This window comes from Pieris brassicae, chromosome 3 (assembly GCF_905147105.1).
Source record: "Pieris brassicae chromosome 3, ilPieBrab1.1, whole genome shotgun sequence".
Classification (NCBI taxonomy): domain Eukaryota; kingdom Metazoa; phylum Arthropoda; class Insecta; order Lepidoptera; family Pieridae; genus Pieris; species Pieris brassicae.
The window spans coordinates 16,279,336-16,302,045 of record NC_059667.1 but is presented as its reverse complement, the minus strand read 5'-3'; the positions used below and the strand labels follow the sequence as shown (position 1 = coordinate 16,302,045).

At 34.6% G+C, this 22,710-nt stretch overlaps 1 protein-coding gene across 2 annotated transcripts in view; it reads right to left on the bottom strand.

Annotated features, from left to right (window-relative positions):
- Window positions 1-3,655: 3,655 nt before the first annotated feature.
- The window catches only part of LOC123707716 (furin-like protease 2), a 158,494-nt gene continuing 139,439 nt past the window's right edge, over window positions 3,656-22,710 (bottom strand). For both annotated transcript variants that reach the window (XM_045658001.1, XM_045658002.1), the window contains exons 3-14: window positions 20,708-20,812; window positions 12,148-12,318; window positions 11,821-11,955; window positions 11,411-11,718; window positions 9,542-11,338; window positions 9,227-9,460; window positions 8,830-8,988; window positions 8,457-8,596; window positions 7,358-7,613; window positions 7,024-7,124; window positions 6,551-6,714; window positions 3,656-4,896 (exon numbers count right to left, since the gene is read on the bottom strand). In XM_045658001.1, coding sequence (XP_045513957.1) covers window positions 4,717-4,896; window positions 6,551-6,714; window positions 7,024-7,124; window positions 7,358-7,613; window positions 8,457-8,596; window positions 8,830-8,988; window positions 9,227-9,460; window positions 9,542-11,338; window positions 11,411-11,718; window positions 11,821-11,955; window positions 12,148-12,318; window positions 20,708-20,812 — 3,750 coding nt within the window. In that variant the 3' untranslated portion in view covers window positions 3,656-4,716. The remainder of the gene's footprint in view (window positions 4,897-6,550; window positions 6,715-7,023; window positions 7,125-7,357; window positions 7,614-8,456; window positions 8,597-8,829; window positions 8,989-9,226; window positions 9,461-9,541; window positions 11,339-11,410; window positions 11,719-11,820; window positions 11,956-12,147; window positions 12,319-20,707; window positions 20,813-22,710) is intronic.

Sequence of the window (22,710 nt, the reverse complement as noted above, 5' to 3'; positions counted from 1 at the left end):
CATTTTGTATACAACATACGTATTGTATAAAAAGAGACTGATTAACATCTGATAAAATATAGACTTGCCTTACAAAAGCATCCCAAAATAACCTTTTGTATTGATTATTAGTAGCAAAAAATTGCGTAAAACGTAAAACGAATGTTTTGATTCAAATCTGAAATAAAATAAGATCTTCAATAAACCGGTATCCATCATGGAAAGAAAAATACAGTTGTTTGAGGCTTTACGGCTTTGATTGAAAGAATAATAGAAGAATGAATTTAGTAAATTGGATTCACCGCTCGTGAAACAATTGCTTGGATATCGGAACATTTTGAGAGTTGGGAATTTGCAACCTATACATTTTATACTTCTAATCGTTTCAGGCATATTAACATAAACCGTTTGGATTGAATGGTCTGTAAACTTACCTTTTTAGTTGTATTTGTTTTCTATTTAGCCCTTTCTCATATAATATGACTAGAAAGAAAGATATATGTTTATAAACTTGACAAAATAATGAGCCTTTTTATTTCCTGTTTTACAATAGTTGGTAGTTGCTATATTCTATATTTCAGTTACCTATTAAAATATTGATTTTCATTAGTAGGTTAGCTTAGATTACGTTAGTAATTAATATATATATTATTTATTTATGAATTAACAGGAACCCCGGTTTTGGTAAAGGCCTCCTCCAAAGATGCCCACTTTTGTCTTTGTCTTGTGCTATGGTTTACGCCAACTGATCTTTTCAGATCAACTTCCTAGCGATCTAAGGGTCTCTCCAGCCTCTTGCCTGGTGGTCCTTTCCATTGGATAACTCGTTTGGTCCACCTTCTGCAAGACATTCTCGCTACATGGCCAGCCCAATGCCATATCAGTTTTTGAGCAAAAGTTCGCTTTAACTTCTACTCTAAAATCTGAAACTTTAGTGACAGCTCTTATCTTTATCCATTTTCTCTATATTTTTGTGTTACAAAGGCTTTTACTTTGGTCTTATAAAATTATATTGTGACATGGAAATGGAAACGTGGAAAATACCCAATTTTATTGTTTATGAATGAAACCGTTATGATTCATCGCATTAATTAGCGATTTTATATTTGTATTTAAAATAACTAACAGTTCTGGCGCAATGTAGTAACTAAGGCACGAGCTAATTTCTTCCCAAAACAGAGACATGATATTTAGGAGACATCTGTAATAAAAGGCGATGAAAAGTCCTGACTCCAGCCCCCACTCGGACTTAATACAAAAAGATACTTACGATACAATACCGCCAGTGCACTTATCATAATTCCTAACATAATTGTAAATATATTTAAATGTTATCTTAAACAACAGTATAAAGTTTTAAGACGCAGTTATTTACATACACGGCGCAATAATTTCTCAGGAGCACTGGAAACTTCTTAAGAAACCGAGGAAGTTAGTGCAACTTACAACTGCATTCATTGCTACACTTAGCTAATTTATTTCAGGTTTAGGTATTTTCAGTGTTTTAACTATTAAAGGAAAAAATACTCAAGAGCCGTCTGTACGAACGACAAAGCGATGGCGCGTTTCGTTCGATTGTGATTGGTCAATATCTTTCGTCAAGCACTCGTAGACAAAGCACACGTCATTTTGCCAACGATTGTATTTTCACCATCCTCGCGTGTGTCGGTTCCACTTCCAGTCAAAGTTTTAGTTACGCTTCTAAATAGTCAATGTACTTAATTTCATATTCAAAGTTGTAGAGATGACACGCTTGGAGGCGTAGACGTTTCTGTGGCCACAATCTTCAGTTGTAGACACGTCATATGTAAAGTATAAACGCCTTTTTCCTTTTTTTCCTTATGTCAGGTTATTTATATTTAGATGCTTTATTTTTAAACGTATACATGTTTTTTTGTGTTCATATAAATGTAAGTTCCTTATCATTTCGTGTTACTTGCAAAAAAAAAATCAATATGACAAAACAAACCAAGGCTATATTTAAAATTTCGAAAATTAGATTTTAGCTTATCCTAGTATCTAAAGATCTGTTTACTGACGTATTAATAATAACGAACACTTCTAGAAATAAAATAGGTATATCTATAGGTAAAGGACGCGTAAAAAAAACAAGCATTTTGACATATTTTTTAATTATAAATACGAATTCCACGAAACATTTCATACAAAAATACAATTTAATTAAAAATAATCACTAAAACAAAGTAAAAAAACGTACACACATAAAAATTAAATTGAAAATTGATATGAAATTTTTCTAACTATAAAAGATTATGCATATTTTGTAAAAAATATAAATCAGATGTCAAGATTTCCGATTAAATAAGTACACAAATAGTCCCAAACAAGAAAATAAATTTCCTACATATAAATTTTACCAATTGATTATTTATAGGTAATATAATTTTAACGACCTATCTAATTTGTGATGGTAAATGTAAATGGTAACAATACCTGGTATAAAAGACTTAGAAAAATTTTGAGACATAGACGCGTAAAAAGATAAAACTTAACTGAGAAAAACCCATATTAAATCTTCAACATTCTAAAAAGCGAAAGCTTGTTTTCCTACTTACAACAAAAGGTTACAGAATCTAATAGAAAAGTCCGATCATACTGGACTGTCTATGTATTCGCAACATCACATCATTTGGATATTAAAAGACACGCCCCTAAATAAGTGCAAAAAAATCTAGTGAAGAAACATTCCAGAATTTAAGCGACAAAATGTTTCTTAATGTACGGAATGTACGGATATTGTACGGTATGGTAACTATTGGTCCTATTTCCTACGAATCCTTATAATTATTTTAATTGCGTCACTATAGAGCGAAATACGTATCTGGCATCGATATGGCATGATATTGTTATTAATATAGTATCAGATACCGTGTTTAATTAATATTCATTGACTGCTGTTATCATTAAAATGTCAACAGTATTATTTTCATTAATTCCAAATAGTCGTGTCCCCATCGACAAATTGTAATATTTTTCGTGTCTGTTTTAAATGAGTACATGTTCATTCCTATAGCTTATTTCATGTAAGTAATTTCTTTATTATAACTATATATTTTTATATTTTAACGTTCAATTCTAATTAAATTTCTTATTAATTTATTTGTCTGATTATTTCGAATTTATCCGTTAAGTTGGCAACACAAAATATAAACTCTAGAGTCACTGTTACGTGAACCGTTCTTGTGTAAACTATGTCTAAGTTATCAAGTGTCGACACGACCCTTCATTAATTTAGGGGCCCCATTGAAGACCAATTAATGAATAATAGTTTAATTAAATATTAGACCGCTACAATGACAATCTACTTGTATTAATGTCAATTATAATATTGTGCAAAGTTAATTAAAAACTTTTGCACAACGAACAACAAAGGTCCAATATTAGATAGATCGTATACAGTTTAGATTCTTAAAAAACTTCATAGCTTGGACTTCTATAATATAAAACTGTATGTGAAAACCAACGGAGAGCAACAAACAGATTGGGAATTTAAAATCGATTTATTATTTGAATAAATTTTGGAAATTCTAGCTCAAAAGGTAAGGCAAAAATATTGCATAGCTGTTAAATAGATTGACATCAATTGTGGGGCTCCAAAGGCACCAAGTCCGTCCAGTGTGGAATCTTGCCTAACAAAGTTGCGTAGTTTCTGGTGTTTAACTATTGACTTGAGGGTACAAGACACAGTAAGCAGATTCGGTGCGGGCCATAATTTAAATTTACTGCCCCCAAAGTTTGACCGCAAGCGAATTTTCGTATCTGCAATGTTTGACACCGTTTTGTGTGCGAGTTCGGAACTTATGTTTGTGACTTGTTTGTTTGTTCTGTGTTCAAACTATATTATATTCCTGTATTAACTTTGAGGTTTTAGAAATAACATTTCTTTTTTAAATATTGATTAATAGTTTTCTGAACTAGTGAGCAAGTGCTCTTCAAATTTCGCATTACAATGAGGATTGACTATCGGAAATGACAATTAACTCTGTTTGTATTTGACAGTATTTTAAATATATTTCAACTTTTTAATAATAACAGTAGTGATTATACGTATTCACCTCTTAAGCGCTTATATCACATTGTAGACGGCAGAGGGCAATGCCCTGTCGCTTAGAACATTTTGTTCATTAACAATTTACACCTAATTACGAATAAAATATAACATCTTATTTCCATTAAATTTGTTACGTCATCACTCAGAGGATTATCAAAATATTAATTTTCTACCTGTACACAGTTTTTCATCCTATCTATATTTGAGTACTTATATTGGCCTAATTGGTATTCATATTCTATCTAGATTCAAACATTATAATGTAAAGGAAGGTTCGGTAAAAATATATTCGAGTGATGACATTTCAATGTCAATTGTTAAATCTCTGACGTTAGTAGGTACCTTAGCGCTGACAGTTGATAGCTGTAGATACATATGACACAAAAAACTATGCGAAACAACTGGCCTAGAATAACAGTTTTATAAATTGATAAAATCGAAGAGGATCATTAGCTACAGAAACTAACTTTTCGTGCATTATAAAGCTGAATCTAAACCCAAATCATTCACTCAGTCCTTCGAATTGTTACTTAATATTCTGTGTCACTCTGTCAGATGTCAGACAAAACTGAGTTTGAACTGTCACTATTGCATACGTTATGCAAACATTAATTGATAGCCAGCTGTTTCTAAAATATAACTTACAGCTAACATCACAGCGCGCGCTATGTGGAATGTTCTAGAAGTGATTCCTGTTCGTGATCGAGACATTCGCTGTCCCGCTCGCACACTGGGACGGCAGTACTGGACGCAAAGACCGTGACGTCACCGTCATCACTGCAAGCGAGCGGCGAATAAATCGCCCCCTGCTTGCTGTCGCGACGTTGCCGCTTCGTCCACTTCAACTGAAAAAAAATTTATTGTATTGCGGACATAAGACATAGACGACACACAAAATCAGCAGTCTGTGAACACAGACTAGATAGTCCTAATCACTACATACGGTTTGACCAATCGAAAGTAATTGCGAAGGAAAAAAGATTCTTCCCAAGATTGATACGCGAAGCCATTGAAATAAAAAAAACACCCCAATTTCAATAAAGAAGACGGCCTAAAATTATCAAAACCCCAAGTCAGTGAGTAAGTGAGTCATTTCTGCAAAAACCCGTCATCTTTTAGTCGATACCAACTCCGGGAAATAAATACAGATAACACAACTTTCTCTACAGCTGTGATACTTTTGACATTCAACACCTTTTGTCTTCAGTCACCGTGACAACGCATGCTGTAAAGCACGCGAAACGTCGGAAAAATTTAAATTTAAAATTATGTAAATAATTATAAGTTTATAATAATAATACATAGCTTTAATTCGTTTAAAAAGTGTTTTCTTAATGTGTAAAAGCTATGTTAACAATATAATTCTATTTTGAAATATTACACCAAATGTCAAGTTTATTGAATCATTAGAACTTTCGATTTTATGAAATCAATCCAGTTCTTGAGTAATTAGACATACTTTACGCAATATTTTTTATGAAGACATCGGCTTAGGGAAACACAGGACAATTGAACAAAACCTCCAAAAAATAGAATCTTGCATAAACATGTTTTATCAGGAAGAATGTTAAAAAGTTACAAATAGACGTGTATCCCTTTGAGACCAGGGAGAGTTGTAATCACTAAATGAGATGGAAAGCAAGAAATGACAGACATCACGCAAACTGAGATAAATGCGTTATAATCTACTCGGGGGATTTTCAATTTTGAAGCCTGAAGCTTTATGGAAGCATATTAACGAAGATATGCTTTCACGTGAGGGCTTTTTACGTTTACTAGTCAGGTTTTCATAATTATTAATAACTTATACTCATAATGTTGCTTAGTCTGTTTAGTACTAATTAAAAACAAGCATAATCCCTCAGTGATACAGATTCATATCGTATATTTTACTAATTGTTAGGTGAGGTTTTTAATGTATTCTTTCTCCAGAAATCCAACTCAGGCCAATGCCAGAGCATACCATAACCAAATGCACGATAACGGATTAAAAAATCGAACTGAAAAAACCGAAAGCGGAGTGTGATCGACGAGTATTTTTTTTTTTAATATTTTAAAGCTGCTCTTTATTTTTTTAAAAATAAAGAGCAGTGATGGCTTAGTGGCTTCAGCGTATGACCCTCATTCCTGCGGTCGTAGGTTCGATCCCTGGCTGTGCACCAATGGACTTTCTTTCTATATGCGAATTTAACAGTCGCTCGAACGGTGAAGGCAAACATCGTGAGGAAACTTGGAGGAGGCTTGCCTTAGACCGAAAAAGTCGACGACGTGTTTCAGGCACAGGAGGCTGATCACCTACTTTTCACCTACTAGATTAACAGACGTAATAAAGTTGTTGCGCCACTGATTTTTTTATATATTAAAAATACTTTAATTTATAAAAGATATTCAATATATATTTATTACAGTAAAAAAATTTATTACTAGTTTTCGAAATATTTATTTACAAGATCTCATGTAATTTGGACTCCACATCGTTAAAAACAAATGAACAATTACCTGTACAGCCATAAGCCCGACCACAATAGTTCCAGCAGCGATAAATACCAGCAACATCATTCCTGGATTGAGAGGTGTTTTTGCTGGTATATCTTTGGAGCTTTGTAGGGCACCCCACTCTGCTATACGCCGTTTTCCCGCCACGGATGAGTTTATACAGTCACCTGAACGTGTAATTAACATAATTGCCTAATAATTATGAATTTACCCTGTTTTCAAAATCAATTTTATTTAAACACGTTTAACACACGCGTATAACGTGAATATATGTAGGGGTACATTCATGCTTTAGTTTTATTTTGTTTGTTACTTTGGTTTAGTCATTGTGTGTAGTATTTTGTTTATTGTCTGGCGAGTGTTTATACAAATCGTTTTTAACGGAACCGCGAAGTTGCGTCACAGACTCTTGTTGACGTTTACATTCACAATGGCGAGTTATGTAATATTTTTTAATAACACATGTTTTTTCTTACCAGTGTCAGGATGACAGTGACAGCAGTCTGGTGTCGATGCGGGGGTTGAGTTAGCAGCTTGATTAGACTCAGAACAACACGGTACACATTGGTTGTTTAATCTATAACCAACAAGTGACATCGTTTCATTTTTAATTATATAGCAAGAAAAAAAAATCAAAATGCTGTCTTAGATAGCATAATTAAAGTTTATCACGTGTTTTTATTTACCTTAAAGTTAAAGTCACAGCAAACAAAGGAATATTTTAATGTGGCATAGACAAATCCATGTTTTATATTTCAAAACACTTGATAACAAAATATAATGTACAGTAAATTACACGGAAATTCTGACCTGTCAAACCTCAAAGGTCGCGAGCACCCGGTACAACTGAACTGTCCCGGCCCAGAACACGTTCTACACGAATCGTGACAGCTATGACACGTTCCACTGCTTTTGTCGTAGTACTGTGAGCCGAGACACTCCATACAAAGACCGCCATCTAACATAAAGCCAGTGGGACACGATTTGCAATGGAGTGGCCCAGAGCCATCACATTCACGGCAATAGTGGTGGCAGTGGCGGCAACCGTCTTCTGTTTTATAGAAACCTGGTAATACATGTCACTTAAATTAATAAAGTTGCAAATTATTTCTATTACACATTATAATTAATTTTTTTTAATAAATAATTTTTTTCCCAAATCAGAGATCATAACTTTCTGTTTAGTAGTTACTTTAAAATTACATTTCAATAACAAGCAAAATCTTAATATATATAAATCTCCTGTCACGATGTTTGTCCGCGATGGACTCCTAAACTACATAACCGATTTTAAATTAAATTGGCTCACCGTGAGCAGTCTGGTCCAACTTAAGAGATAGGATAACTTAGATCTTTAATTATAGTCGCAATTTTATTTTATTGCAAATTATTTGTCTATAATTAATTTACAGTCACAATTATCTGTTAACTCCAAAAGATTATAACAGATGTCGATACTTTTGGACTGGATTGAGTAAGTAATCAATAGATAGCACTGCTATGGTAAACCGACAAATGTGTCATATAAGCTACAATTCAATATCATGATTACCACGTGTTATTGGGGCTAAAGTATAAATTAAATTTATTTTGTAGTAAACGAAATACCGTGAAATTCAATTATTTCTACTTTTTAATTTTTGGTGTTAGCATAGCCAACCACGTGTTACTTAGACCGAAGTGTAAATCAAATTCAAATTATAGTGACGATAATACAGTGAAATTATTCTTTCGTGTCCCGGTATTAAGGCTAACTAAAACCACATTAAGGAGAAACGAAGTTCGCGGGGGCAGCTAGTAGTTTATAAAAAATCCACCTCCATACTTTGTTTATAAAAAAACATACGAAGTCGTAGTTTAGTCTATATCCGAAAATAGACTTTACTATTTATATAGACATGTTAAATACCTTGTGGGCACTCAGGGTAACATTCTCCAGCTGCTAGCCTCCACCCAGACGGGCAAGAAGCGCACTGATCCCGTCTTGGACCGCTACAGGTTCGACATGACAGGTAGCACTTAGAACATACTCCACGGTCCGCGTAGTATCTGCCATAATATATTGGGTTTTAGTTTACCTCGTCCTAAAGCTTGGCATTCAATATAAAAAGGATACATACAGAATTTTCATATGTACATGTAGCTAAATTGAATTGATATCGTACGGCTCTCACAAAGAAACACCAATATCTTTGAATGATTGATATTTGATTGCCTTGTAATATATTTTCTATATTTACTCCTTTATGAAAATATTTTTCAACTTTTAATATATTTCTTACCCTTCAGCGCACGAAGTCCGACAAGCACCTGATTGTAATCGCAAGGATCCTTCGCAGCTAGTGCAATTAAGTCTTGATGCACATTGGGAACACCCATGAACGCATTTCGCACATCTACCCGCTTCTGGATAGTACCCATGGCCACATTCTGACACGCATCTAAAAAAAATTGTTAGGACAAAAAATTCTTAAAACGCCGATAGTATATTGATTGAATCCGTTAGACAGTGGGAATCAAGTTTGATTTAGACTAGGCAGAGGTTATTGTGGCATGCGGTCCTATTTTTGACGTGCAAATTAAAAGTGACGTAAATTTGACATGAATGCTAACAAATTTAATGTATATGGAAGAAATTACATGTACTTGTTATGTTTTTAATAAAGTATTTAATCTTACTTGTAGTTCTGCAAGAGATTTGGCGCGGGGCAAGTTAAGCAATTCTTTTCGTCTTCGCCATAGCACGTATCACACGCTTCATTACAGTTTTGACAAATGTTGCTAGAAGAAAATTCACCAGCACTGCAACGATCATTACCGACGGGGAGACATTTACCCTTTTTATTTAATTCCCAATTAGTGTCGCAACTTAAGCAAAATGAACTTAAGCAATTGGAACAACCAACTGGACATCTACAAGAAAAAGTAAATAATGTTTTATTTATAAACATTTTGATATTACTATTGACATTAAGTAATTTAAGTTAAACTCACTTTAAACATTCTTTCCGTTTTTTATCAGCGTAATATCCACTCGGGCAAGAGTTAACGCAGCGTCCGTCGAGGATGTAATTTGATGGATGACAAGTTATGCACTGAACTGGTCCTGGTCCCATACATGTGTCGCACGACATATGACAATTAGCGCAAGAATAATCTTCAGTTTCATATGATGTGGGTGGACAAGACGCAACACAAGTACCATTGAATAAAACAAGGTGATGTTCACATGAGATGCAAGCATCGGCTCTATCAGAACATGTCGAACAATGCATAGCGCATGCACGACAAACAGATGCATCACTATCTTCATAGTATCCGTCAGGGCATTGTTGCAAACAGACGGCTAAATCTGCAACCAATAAATGTGCGGGTGCACAAGTCAAACAAGAATCTTGTCCAGGTCCAATGCAAGTTTCACAAGACTCGTGACATGGCCAGCACACTCCTCCTTGGTTTGCAAAACTTCTGGGTGGGCATCGAGAAACACAAGCATCGTCAAGTCTATAGTGCTTGCAGGCGATACATTGTGTAGGTCCTTTTCCATAGCATCCTTGGGCATCGCATTCGGGATCACAGTCATGCATGACACGCTTATCATTACTATCAGCGAGGACATTCTCCCCATGCGTTGAAGGGATATTATGTCCGTCAAGACGGGCTATTGCTTTTTCTGGATCTGATCCAGCAGCAAATAATGAAGGGAAGTTCTGGTAATTGGTAAACGCGTCAGTATTATAAAAAGAATCCCCGACTGTATCGTAGCCATCTACTCCAGTTGGGAAACCGAAAGGAGGACCCAAAGCCGACGGTCGTTTCGTACTTAATCGTACAGGATCAACATTAGTTCCATAGAATATTAACTGCCATTTCTTTAAAATACCAGGCTGGTTAACATGTCTATTACCAGCGTTTACAATTTGAAGGGTCCATCTACCTTCTGCTCGCTCACCCCAGAAATGTACACTTAAGAAAGGCCAATCATCAAAATTAGAACTTACTACATCTCGAGGTCGTTCAAATAATAACGTCGATGTTGTACCCATAGGAGATGTGAGTAGGATACGCAAGTTACCCCTAGGGAAAAATCTCAAAGATATCTTGCACTGCACATGTTCTAAAAATCGAACTTCATTTACAGTTCCACTGCACCCCGTAACGTCCATATGTGCTTTTAAAGTGTATCCATAGGAAGAATCTATTGCTTTGTCTTCGTTTATTTCTTGTGATTTACAAATATGTTGTGGTGGGACCGATATCCACTGTTCTGCTAAATTTACCATTTCAGAAGCATCCATTAAGCCATAACCAAATTTGTGACTTACTTTTCTTTTTATTCCATTAACAATCCAACCACTTTCTTTCTCAAGTGGTTGAGGTTTAGATGTCATAACTACAAGATATTGCATATCTCTCCATGTTAAGTCTGGATTTGCTTCTAAAGCTAACGCGCATATACCAGCCGCTAATGGCGCTGAAGCAGATGTACCGGTATGTTCTACAGTACAGATACGATCTGGTCGCAATCTGGCATCCATGTCAACCGTAGCAACACTCTTGTCATGACCAGGAGTTCCTGAACTGTATGTAGTGGCTAATGTAGATGAACACTCTTCTAAATACCATGGCTTATAACCACCCTGAGTAGCACTAGATATTGATAAAGTAAATATACTGTTTGTATATCCATCACAGTTACAGGAATCTGTATGCCGGCCTCCGTTGCCGGAAGCCCAAACAAATATGCTTCCCTTGCCCCTTCTGCCGCTTGTCACGCCATAGATAAATGCTCTGTAAACATAGGTCACACATTTAATATGTCATTTCTCTTTTATTATGCTTTAAGAATATTTAAAATTATACCTTCTTGCAAGAGGTCCTGGACCATCAACGGTTTTGCCATCATCTTCAGGGCCCCATGAGGCACTGTAGATGTCAATGTGATCAGGATTTAAACCTAGAGCTCTGGCTTCTACAGCGTCATTGACAATACCGTCTAACATTCTAACACCGCCTATACTTGCGTTGTAAGCTATACCAACACCGCAGTATTGGTTATAAGCAACTGCTGCTACTTCCCCTGCGCATCGAGTACCGTGTTTGTTATCTCCATTATCTTGAGGCATGGGGTCATCGTCATTACCGTTGATATCAGTTGATGCAAGAGCGTCCTAAAACATTATAAATTTAGCTAGCAAATATGGAAAAGGAGTTATACATTAGACATTAATAGCAGTATTCAAAATAAATTCAACCGTATTTAAAGAACTCACATAATTCTGCTTAAGATCCGGATGATTAGTTTGAATGCCATCGTCCAGAATGGAGACCACTACCCCTTTCCCTGTATAACCTTTTTGCCACGCCGGTGCTACATTCATGTCTAATCCATCCTTTGCTCCGCCATTCTAAAGACAAATTTTCAATCAAGTAAATGTTGCAAGTTGGAATAGATACTAAAAATCTGGCATTCATTTTAAATAGGTTTAAAATTATATACATTTTCAAGACTTGGCTTTTGAATATTTTCTTTGAAATTATAAACCACTAATAAATTTTCAAGACTTAATTATTACCAGAAAACGTATTAAAAAACTTACTAAATACCACTGTTCTTTGAACAATGGATCAGGGAAAAGGGATGGTGTTATAGCACGATGTCGTGTACGATGTGATGCTGGTCGCCTCGCTACTTGAGACCATAGACCTTCATACGGCTTATAATCTCTTTTAACTCTACGTCTCTCTCGTTGTTGCTCAAACCACCGCACCTAATAACAAACAATACAGTCAAATATGCAGCATATTTGAAACATAGAAGTATATTAGAGAAGCCTTATTAACGTAAAAAGAAGTAACGTAAGGATCACATGAACATTATTTGGCATTGTTAAGCTAGGTATACATTAGATATAACGAACGGGGAAAGACAAACATAGTGAGGAAACCGCCTTGCCTTAGACCCAAAAAGTCGACGTGTGTCAGGCACAGGAGGCTGATCACCTATCACCGATCATTCTTGCCTATTAGAGTGACAAATGATCGTGAAACAGATACAGAAATCTGAGGCACAGGCCTAAAAAGGTTGTCGCGCCACTGATTTATTTTGTTACGGGTTTTTAACATTAAATAAAACAAATTAGAACATATTAGGATATTCATGACTTTCATGCAATTAAACTAAAACTCAAACAATTAAACTAGAAAAATACAAAACTAAAATATATTAAACTAAATCTTATCATTAACTTAACTAAATAGATGTGGCCGCTAGGAGGATTTTGGTTTATCCTACCGAACCTATTATATGTGGTAATGTTTACACCACATAAAGAAATTTGTTAATTTATCATTTAATAATGAACATCTAATTTGAGGGCATTTCCCGAAGCTATTTTTTTTTTTTTTTTTTATAAAATAGGGGGCAAACGGGCAGGAGGCTCACCTGATGTTAAGTGATACCGCCGCCCATGGACACTCTCAATGCCAGAGGGCTCGCGAGTGCGTTGCCGGCCTTTTAAGAATTTGTACGCTCTTTTCTTGAAGGACCCTAAGTCGAATTGGTTCGGAAATACTTCAGTGGGCAGCTGGTTCCACATAGCGGTGGTGCGCGGCAAAAATTGCCTTGAGAAACGCTCAGTCGTGGAACGTCGGACGTCGGAGCTAATAAGGAAGAACGCATTTCAGATAGCTTCACAACAAAATAAAACCAAATCTTAAAATAATAATTAGAAAAAACATACCCCTCAACAAGTTATTTCCGAAATAATTAAAAATTATACATCCTATTATAATTTATTTTATACAATAAGATAGGTAGAGGATGCCTTATTGCTATGAAATGTACGAATAATCTTAATCTAGTAAAGGCGTCATTTATAACTTGATTATTTTGACTAATAGCAATACCTAATGCCGACAAAGTAGATATCAAAAAGTATTTCGTATCAATTATCACACACACACACACAGACGTTAAAATTATATCCCATATTGAAAATGCAAGGCGATAAAAATCGCAAAATTTATTTAAATAACAATAACTTATAATTGTATACCTAGAACCGTATCTATAAGAACAGCGGGTAAACTGGAACAATTCTTTGCGCTCTCGCTAAACAAGACATTTTATGTACGGTTCGGACGGAGCAATTTCACAGTTGTTGGAAAGCAACAGACAGCGAGAAAATAGCACGAACTCGTATTAGCATGAGAAAGGCCGACATGCTGCTATGTATTTCATTGCGAGGGAAAATAATTTTTAAGCAACGAGGTAAGTTGCAAAAATTTAGTCATTTCCCAACTTCTGACTACTTAAAGTTAATTTCCTTTGAAACTTGTTCGAAATTTAAACTTCTGTCAAATAGATTCCTTTGTTTAGTTTTAAACATTCAACTGTTTTAATTATGTTGACGAGTAATAAATATTTAATTTGTATAACCCTTAAATATTTAGGGATTTTTTTTACGTTATTGATAGCGAAAGTGGCGGATATGGCTCGGTAAAATTTAACCAATATACGAAAAATCAGTATTTATTACGACTACGTGTAAATCGCCTATGTCCCGTTTAGTCTCTGCCCTCTGGGTAACTTCAGAAAATAAATAATAATACAGTAATTTAATAAAATCCCTCGCCTCGCTTTTATTCCTATTTTGTCTGGCTTTATAAGAGAAATCTAAGATGAAGGACATATTTTAACATAAAAATGATATGGGTGTGTAATATAAAGGAATAAAAATATTCGTTCCCATTGTTATTTAATTGACAATCTATAAACAGTAATAATAATATTCAAAAAATCACGCGTATTTCGCAGGTGTTTGATTTCCAAGACTGATTTTGTTTCCCCAGGGATTGAACTCTCTGTACTTGAAGCTCCCAAATTCAACCAAACAGATGGTGATGCCAGTCTCCTGTTACATAAACACTATTTATGTATTTAAATATAATAAATACCCGTAACAGAGATACGTTATATACGTTATTCAGTTTTCGGAGATGACTTTCAAACTGACTAAACTTCATAAATTACAATTGAATTGTTCTAATAGATCGGTATTTGATTGATTAAAAAAGTTCATCTTATTGAATTACATGTATGAAGTACTCGTAACCTTTCATTGTGACATAGGCAGACATATTTCACTCATAATTTGTTTCAATAAATCGAAAATAATATAAATAGTGGGATAGCCGGACCAAATAACGTAAAACAAAAATAAAAGTGCATATTCTGAGTTCACATGCAATAACTGATCGCGTCATGATGACAAAATGGCGGCCAGGATCATTAGCAAATTGCAGGTATAATGATTGGTGGCGATATTTTTAATTTACTTTAGACAATCAGATACAAGTTAAAATCGTAAATATTCTGCGAATTTTATTTTAAAAATATTTCTATTCCAAGAAACTGTTTATACTTCAGGGATTTCCGTATACACAAATCGCCCGTTTCCAACTAAAATAAAACTTTAAATGCAAATATTTTAGATTCTCCAACTAAACGTACGCCGATTTATCTTTCCCAGATAAACTTTTTACATAAACAAAACCCGGGCATATTGTTTTGCCGTCGCTTGTTAGCGCGTCCAGCTGAGCAAACGCCGGGGTCAAATATAGTTAATATTTATGCTGTATGAAAAACGGCGAATAACGAACAAGATTTATTTAGCTTAATCCTTAATCGGCCTTATTACAAAATAGAGGCCCGTTCGTTGCCATGGTTACGTCATTTTCCCACGGAGAATAATGGTTACTAAGGAAACATACAATCTCACATCATAGGTATACTCACAACTTAATACATATAATCAATTAAATACAAAAAGGGTTTTATTCGAATACTGTGATATGAAATGGATTTATTAAAAAAAAATGAGCAATCTAATAATGAAAAAAAGGTATTGTCTTTATATTTAGTTTGTGTATTTATAAATTCTACTTTGGATTTTGAAGTGAAAGAACATCATATTTTCCATGTTTAATATGGTTTATATCTAGTTACTAGCTACATCCTTTTTTTATTACTTTATTTATACCTATCTACAAAGAGTCTTTGGCTTTTATCAGATTTAATGCCATGATTATTTTGAGGCAATTAGTGAATGCAAATCCAATAATTTGTTTTCTCTCCATAACTATCAAACTGCGGCAAGTCTCGCCCTTCTCACCTGAAACATTTTCGAAGAGTCTCGAAGCTTGAGGATTGACGCTGTGCTGAAGGCTCCGTTTGTGGTGTTCGGTTGATCTTATACTGTCTTCCTCGACAGTGGTAATTCCCAAATATTTATGAAGTTTAGCATTTCGTCTTAATCACGGCGTACCGCTCATATCTCGCAGTGTTTTGTTTCAAAGCCGCTGTAGGTTTCGCCGTATAAAGTCCGAGACATTCAATACTTTATGAGGAACAAATTAATTCTACCCTGACATAAGCCACAATTTAAAACATTTAACATCTATATACTTTCGTTTAACAATAGCCTAAAACAATATTATCTTAACTAAGTTATAACATGTTTTCTTTATAGTTGTGTGTGTAAAAATTTATCCATAATTTGAGATGGTCCTAAACTAATACGGCCCATCACTAACACTGAAAGAAAAGGTTTAAGGGACGGGGACAATGGTACCCACAATGGCTCGTTTACACTGTTATAGAACAAGCGACGGCAACGCCTTTATTTAAATTTCGTAAACAACAAAGGTTTTTGTACTCACATGCTGTTAACGAATTTCGTTTAGTTTAACCCCTTTAGTTAAAAACTTCCACATTACGTCTAACTATTAGACAATTATTTTGTTAGGCTGGTTTTAATTAAATTAAGTAAAAATACAAGCATGTGGCTTGTTATATTAAAAAACCAAAACAATATACTTTGTTACCTTTTAATATATATTTAATTAAATTCTTAATATTTTTATGAAACATATTCTTAAGAATCTTGCTATAAGTGCCCAGGTGCCTCATTTGACTGGTTCGGTTTTATATGAATTGTTATGAATTGACCACCAGATGTTCCACCATCTGCCCTGGTAGGATTGTCGCGACGGAGTAGGTAATAAATTATAAAAGAAGTTGTGTCACAGACGCACGGCCAATTCCTTGCTATAAGTTTGAAGCTATCCAGTTTATGTTAAGTCAGTGTTAGTTAGGTTACCACAAAGTGCAATACTCGGGGAATTACTAACAAAAGGCGAAGAAAAGAGTGAATCAGAGCTCAGCGACCAAGCCTCTGAAAGTTCCGACCACATCGTTGCAGAGGAACCTCGATCAGCTGAGGAATCAAACCACTCGGCCTCAGAAGAGAATGATTTGTCAATTTCAGAAATAAGTAGCTGTTTTACAGGGCGCGATAAAGTAGGTAAAAATATAACAATAACAGAGTGAGGCGTCAAGTTCAAAATATTCTCACGGAAGATGAGAGTATTTTGAACTGAAGCGGGCCCGTAGAAATGGTAGTTTGCCATAGCCTGGAGTTTATTCATTTAAGAGAATATTATTGAAAAAGTTGTTAGATATACCAACGAATTTATTCAAAAAAAAACGCCATCATATAAGAGAATGCGTGACTAGAAACCGACAGACGCGGTGGAAATTCGAGTACTTTTCGAATTACGGTACATAGTGGGATCCTTGAAGACATCACACGCCAATATCGATGATTTATATTCAAGTGATGGGACAGGCACAGCTATTGTTCCTACTATAATATCAGGGAAAAGAGTAAAATTTCTAGTGAATTCATGGCGGTTGCGGCTACTACGCAATAAGCTCGTGGTACTCTTGAAAAAGCTTCGCCAATAAGGGAAGATTATATGTTTACATATCTCTTTTGCCATATCCAGTGGGAGTACGTTGTAATTGATGAGATGATGGTTGGCTTTCGAGGAAAATGTCTTTTCCGACAGGACTTGAAAAATATGTTCCTTTTTCATAATTTTAATTACTTTTGTTGACAAATCAGACTTAAATACAATTATAATATATTTCTCTTATTCATCCCATAGGTCTTTTCGGTTACGCGCGCCTGCTCCCGTTACAAAAGACCGCGCGCCCGCTTGAAGGTTAAGAACTATATCAACTAGATCTTACACTTTAATCACATTTATTCATTTAACACGGCCTCAAACCAATAGAAATCAATAGATATATTATAAACCTTATAATTCAAGAAATAAAACACTTTCGAATACATTATTTATTCCATACTAGAAAAACCGGGTGTTTTGTACAGAATGAGAAATTTAACGAATTCTAACTAAAAACCGGTGAAAACTAGTTTCAAAGCGGGATGAGACATGTATATGATGTAGTGAGGGTGGTACTGATCAACATGAGAAAGGCTGGCAATGGAACGTTAGTTTTATTAGTCGGTTGGCATAGCCAAGTCGGTAAAGATTTTGTTACACTGTACCCTAAAGAAATCCTGGTCAATTATTTTTTAATACATCGATAATGTTTCCCGTATACCAATAACAATAGAATTAATTTACAATTTTGAATTCCATACCAAGCGAAACAATTATTTCAACTGCATGGTACAACAGGTCAACATTCATTTCTGTTCCATTTTATTTAAAAGCTAAAGAGTCTTTTTTTTAACGCGCTTATATCAGGAACTACTGGTTCATCGGAAATATTTTGTTTTTCAATGTACTGTGATGTGTATAAAAGTTAAATAATGCTTTATACATAAGCTTCAACAAGAACTTTAAAATACATTCGGATTGTTACCTCCTAATCTTTACGTCAAAGTTCATAAAACTGGAAGAGATTGGAAATTCTAGACAACTGAATTCGACATTTAAAAAGCGCATCGGAAACTAAGCGTTAGTCAACATTGTCGGTCCGCACAAAGGTTTACAAAGTTATCGGACAAAAGAAAATCGGTATGGCGCGGGCCGAACTTTTCGTCTTTGCAATCCGATCGCTGAACTATTGTAACTGGACGTTTTATATCCGACACGTCATTGATAGACATTCTCAACTAAAAGTTTTGCTCAGTTAATGTGCTCTCTGATGCCAGAAGTTAAAATATATTTTTATGTATATACTATATACTATATAAAGGCTGTTTAAATAATTAAAAAGAAAAAAATAAGTACTATTATGTACTCTTTCATCTATATCTCTGAAACATTTTTAAGGAATAACTCATATTTAATCAGTTACTTTTACACTTATACACATTTATATTTCTATCATCTTTCTTCTTTCTAAATATCTGTGTGCCCATGTTTGGCAAATGCCTCCTCTAAATCCCGCCATTTCTGTCAGCGCTGTGCCATTGTCTGCCATATATACCTGATGTTTCCTTAATATGATATATCCACCTTCTTTCCTTTATAAAGAAGACATACGTTACTTTTCGCCATGATTTTATTTCTTTGTCAACGTTAAATACGTAATATTTATAGGTGAGATAAAAATCGGAAATTTTATTTTAACAATTCTTTCATTAACTATAAGCACGGTATATATAAGTTTCGTCCCGATACAACCCAAAGCTTGACAGATAATTTTGGTAGACATGGATCACTAAAACGCATTTAGCCAAGACAGACAGACATCGTTAGACAACAGTAACGTTGCTGGATCCTTGCCTAACATCAGAACAATATTTCTAGTTATAAATATAATAACCGGGTCGCACTTAGCCACAAGTGCAATGCTCATTTGGCGGTCAGGCCGCGGTATTATCCTTGTAGCCTTAATTGAAGGCAATGCACTGCGTAATGCCATTTGCTACTCCATCACGCCGTAATTGCTTTGAATTACACTTAGATTTGACCTGTCTCGCTATAGTTATAGCTCTCTATTAATCTCTTCCAACTAACATAGTAAGACTATATTACAATATCAATCTAAAGATGAAGTCGCCAAATTATTATTTTGTACCGTCAGATAATTATAGTTATTTACTGAAATCACTAACTTGAATTTCGCTAACACTAAAGTTTTAGTAACACGAAAGAGTTTTCGAGGCAAGGTATCTTCAAATATTACAGATAATCATTTCCAGAATTCTGTGGCAAACATTCATTAGGAAACAAGTGCCTTTACTAACGTGGGGTCAAATCTAGAAAAGCAAAATGTCAGAATAGGAATCGTCACTTTGATGTCGTGAAACTTTGATATTATGATTTTATTCAAGTCTGAGGCATTTCTGTTTCGAAGTATCATCTCATAAATGTTTATTACTATCGGGCCCAATAATATCTGAGCTGAAATGAGATACCGAACGATATTTGTTTTACATATATCCCACATACTGCTAGCATTAAACCATTTCGTTGCAAAAAAGAAAAACTTGGTCGATTTTGATACATTATATGTCTATATTATTTACGTTCCTCTTTCTTATTGTCTTTCGACACTTAGTTACTATCGTAGTAGTTTTTTAGGTACATGCACGTAGAGTTCCAAAAAATATAGAAAAATCTTATAATAGGATGAGCGCAGGGAGAAAACGAGAGGCATGGGCGGTGATAGCCGTGTTTTCGACACTTTAAAGACATAAATTGTATCTGGTGTGATGTATAATTTTGAATTATTTCGGAAATAAGTGTGTTGAGGGGTTTGTTTTTTCTAATTATTCTTTTAAGATTTGGTTTTAGTTTGTTGTAAAGCTATCTGAAATGTTTTCTTCCTTTTCAGCTTTGGGAAACGCCCTCAAATTAGATGTTCATTATTGAATGATAAATTAACAAATTTGTTTATGTGATAAACGTTACCACATATAATAGGTTTGGTAGGATAAACCAAAATCCTCCTGGCGCCCACATCTATTTAGTTAAGTTAATGATAAGATTTAGTTTAATATATTTTAGTTTTGTATTTTTCTAGTTTAATTGTTTGAGGTTCTAGGTAGGATTTTATAAATATCCTAATATGTGCTAATTTGTTTTATTTCATGTTAAAAACCCATAACAATCTATTGTGACCAGAGTACTCGCTGGAACGATCAAAGTCCTTACAAGTCTTACCATCACCCAGGTGCTGAATTACCGGAAATTATGCGACGTCACTAACAAGACCTTAAGAAATGATAAATGCGACTACAAAAGACTATCTTTGATGCTTACATTAAAAAAATGTATAACTTAATTGGACAAAGAACCTTCATAGCTTTATATAATTAATTATATTTATACCTGTGGTTCGTCGTTAAGCTTCTTGTGATGTTCATGACTGGGCTCCAGAGATCTCTTATGCACCTTGTGATGTGAAAATAGGTAGAATCCCTTTAACGATCCAATCTGAAATAGAACAAATTAAATTATTAAGGTATTTCATGAAATATTGACTACTTATGTATATTTTTGAGTTTGTGTTAAACACACGATCATAAGATAAAGGTAAATCGTATGGAAACCGGCATACCGTAGTCGATACAGAAATCTGAGGCCCAGACCTAAAAGGTTGTAGCGCCACTGATTTATTTTTATATATCTAAGATACCGTTTTGTCTGTTTCTGCGTATTTTCGTTGTTTTGTTTTCTTTAAATTTGCGTACAAATATAATCGTGATAGCACTAATAAAAAGACATGTCGACTCGGTTATGTAATTGTAAATCATAATGTTGAACATAAGTTCAATGACCTTTCACGATATATTTTTCCATTAAGGATTTTCTATCTCAAGGCATTATAATTAAAACAAAACAAGTTTTCTTGCATTCTCCCAGAAGGTATTGTACTCATTACTATCGTAATGAAAAACGTCTGAACGCCTGAGTTCATTGGAAAAGTGGAAATTCAATAGAGGAGAACAATTGGCTCTGATATCCACCAATCATAGGGAACAACATCGAGGCGCATCGGACTATATTACAAAGCTTTTATTTGCTATTAATAAATTAGATTGTGCTGGATCCGATTCTCTCAGACCAAGCTCAGGGCGCCGACTTATTGACGTAATATCGTTATACCCACAACAATGGAGGTATTTTTCAGAATAGCTGTTTCTACTGATAAAGATGCAAAATGGTTATTGTTATAGATTTACAGTCAATACTGATATAAATCGCAATTGTAATTATAGAGTGGCATTGTGTGCTGGTTTTAATTTAAGATACCTGGAAAGACGAAGAAAAGATAAGTACATGTAACACAATTAACAATAGTTAATCACCGATTTTAGTACAGCACGATAATGTCGAAATTAAGATATATCGTATTAAATAATAAATACATAGGCTACACAATATCGCTATTGTGAATTCACTCTGCGAAGATATAAAGATCTCGATAGTGTCTGTGACAGCATTCAGTAGGCGCAACGACTTTGTTGCTGACAACAGCAACAGACTAGTTCTGGCCCTTGATGTTATATACGACATTCCTTCATTAGTGCAAGTGTAAATACATCAATGATGTGGGCCCGGAATAACAAGACTTTAAATAAAATATAAGGTAAAAATCTGAACTGGATCGAGTAGTGTATATTATGTTTACTTATGGTAAGATCTATATAATATAATATATCACTTGTAGGACAATATTTTTTTTCGGTTCAATAAAAACTTGTAGCTATGAACTTAACTATAAGGGGAATAGTTTCAGATATTGAATTTCAAAATTTACTATAAAATCAGTTTATGTAAATAGTAATTATACATTTAGAACGACACTAATACAGTTGCTTTTCAGTAGCTTCTTAACAGTGACAGATTTACAAATTTTCAAGGTAGAGTGGACTAGAGGTACTGTGAAATATGTACCGCCCTCGCCTCTACAATTGTTACGTCCTAGATTATTTTTATAATCAAACAATTTTTTGTTTTGATTTTTGAGCAGAAAATTTTACATTAACCTATACTGTTAATGTAAAATTTTGAAGCTGCCAACCAGTAGTAGGACTGAGTTGAATAAGTTGATAGGGGGTGAAGGGAAGAGGGAAGTGCATTTTCTGCAATTTCACTCTTTTCACTTTTACAAAGCGTGAGCTGAGAGCGCAGATCTGGATTACTGGTTATGGGGCGGCGTACTAGCTGTTTTACTCTAGAATATGGTAGTTTGCTACACCAAATGTACAATGACAAGTGAGAGTTAAAAGTTATCGGCAAACTCTACCTGGTTGCAGACTCTACCTGGAAAACATCAAAAAACGTTATAATGTTTGATTTCTATGAGATAGCAAAAAAAAATATTTCCA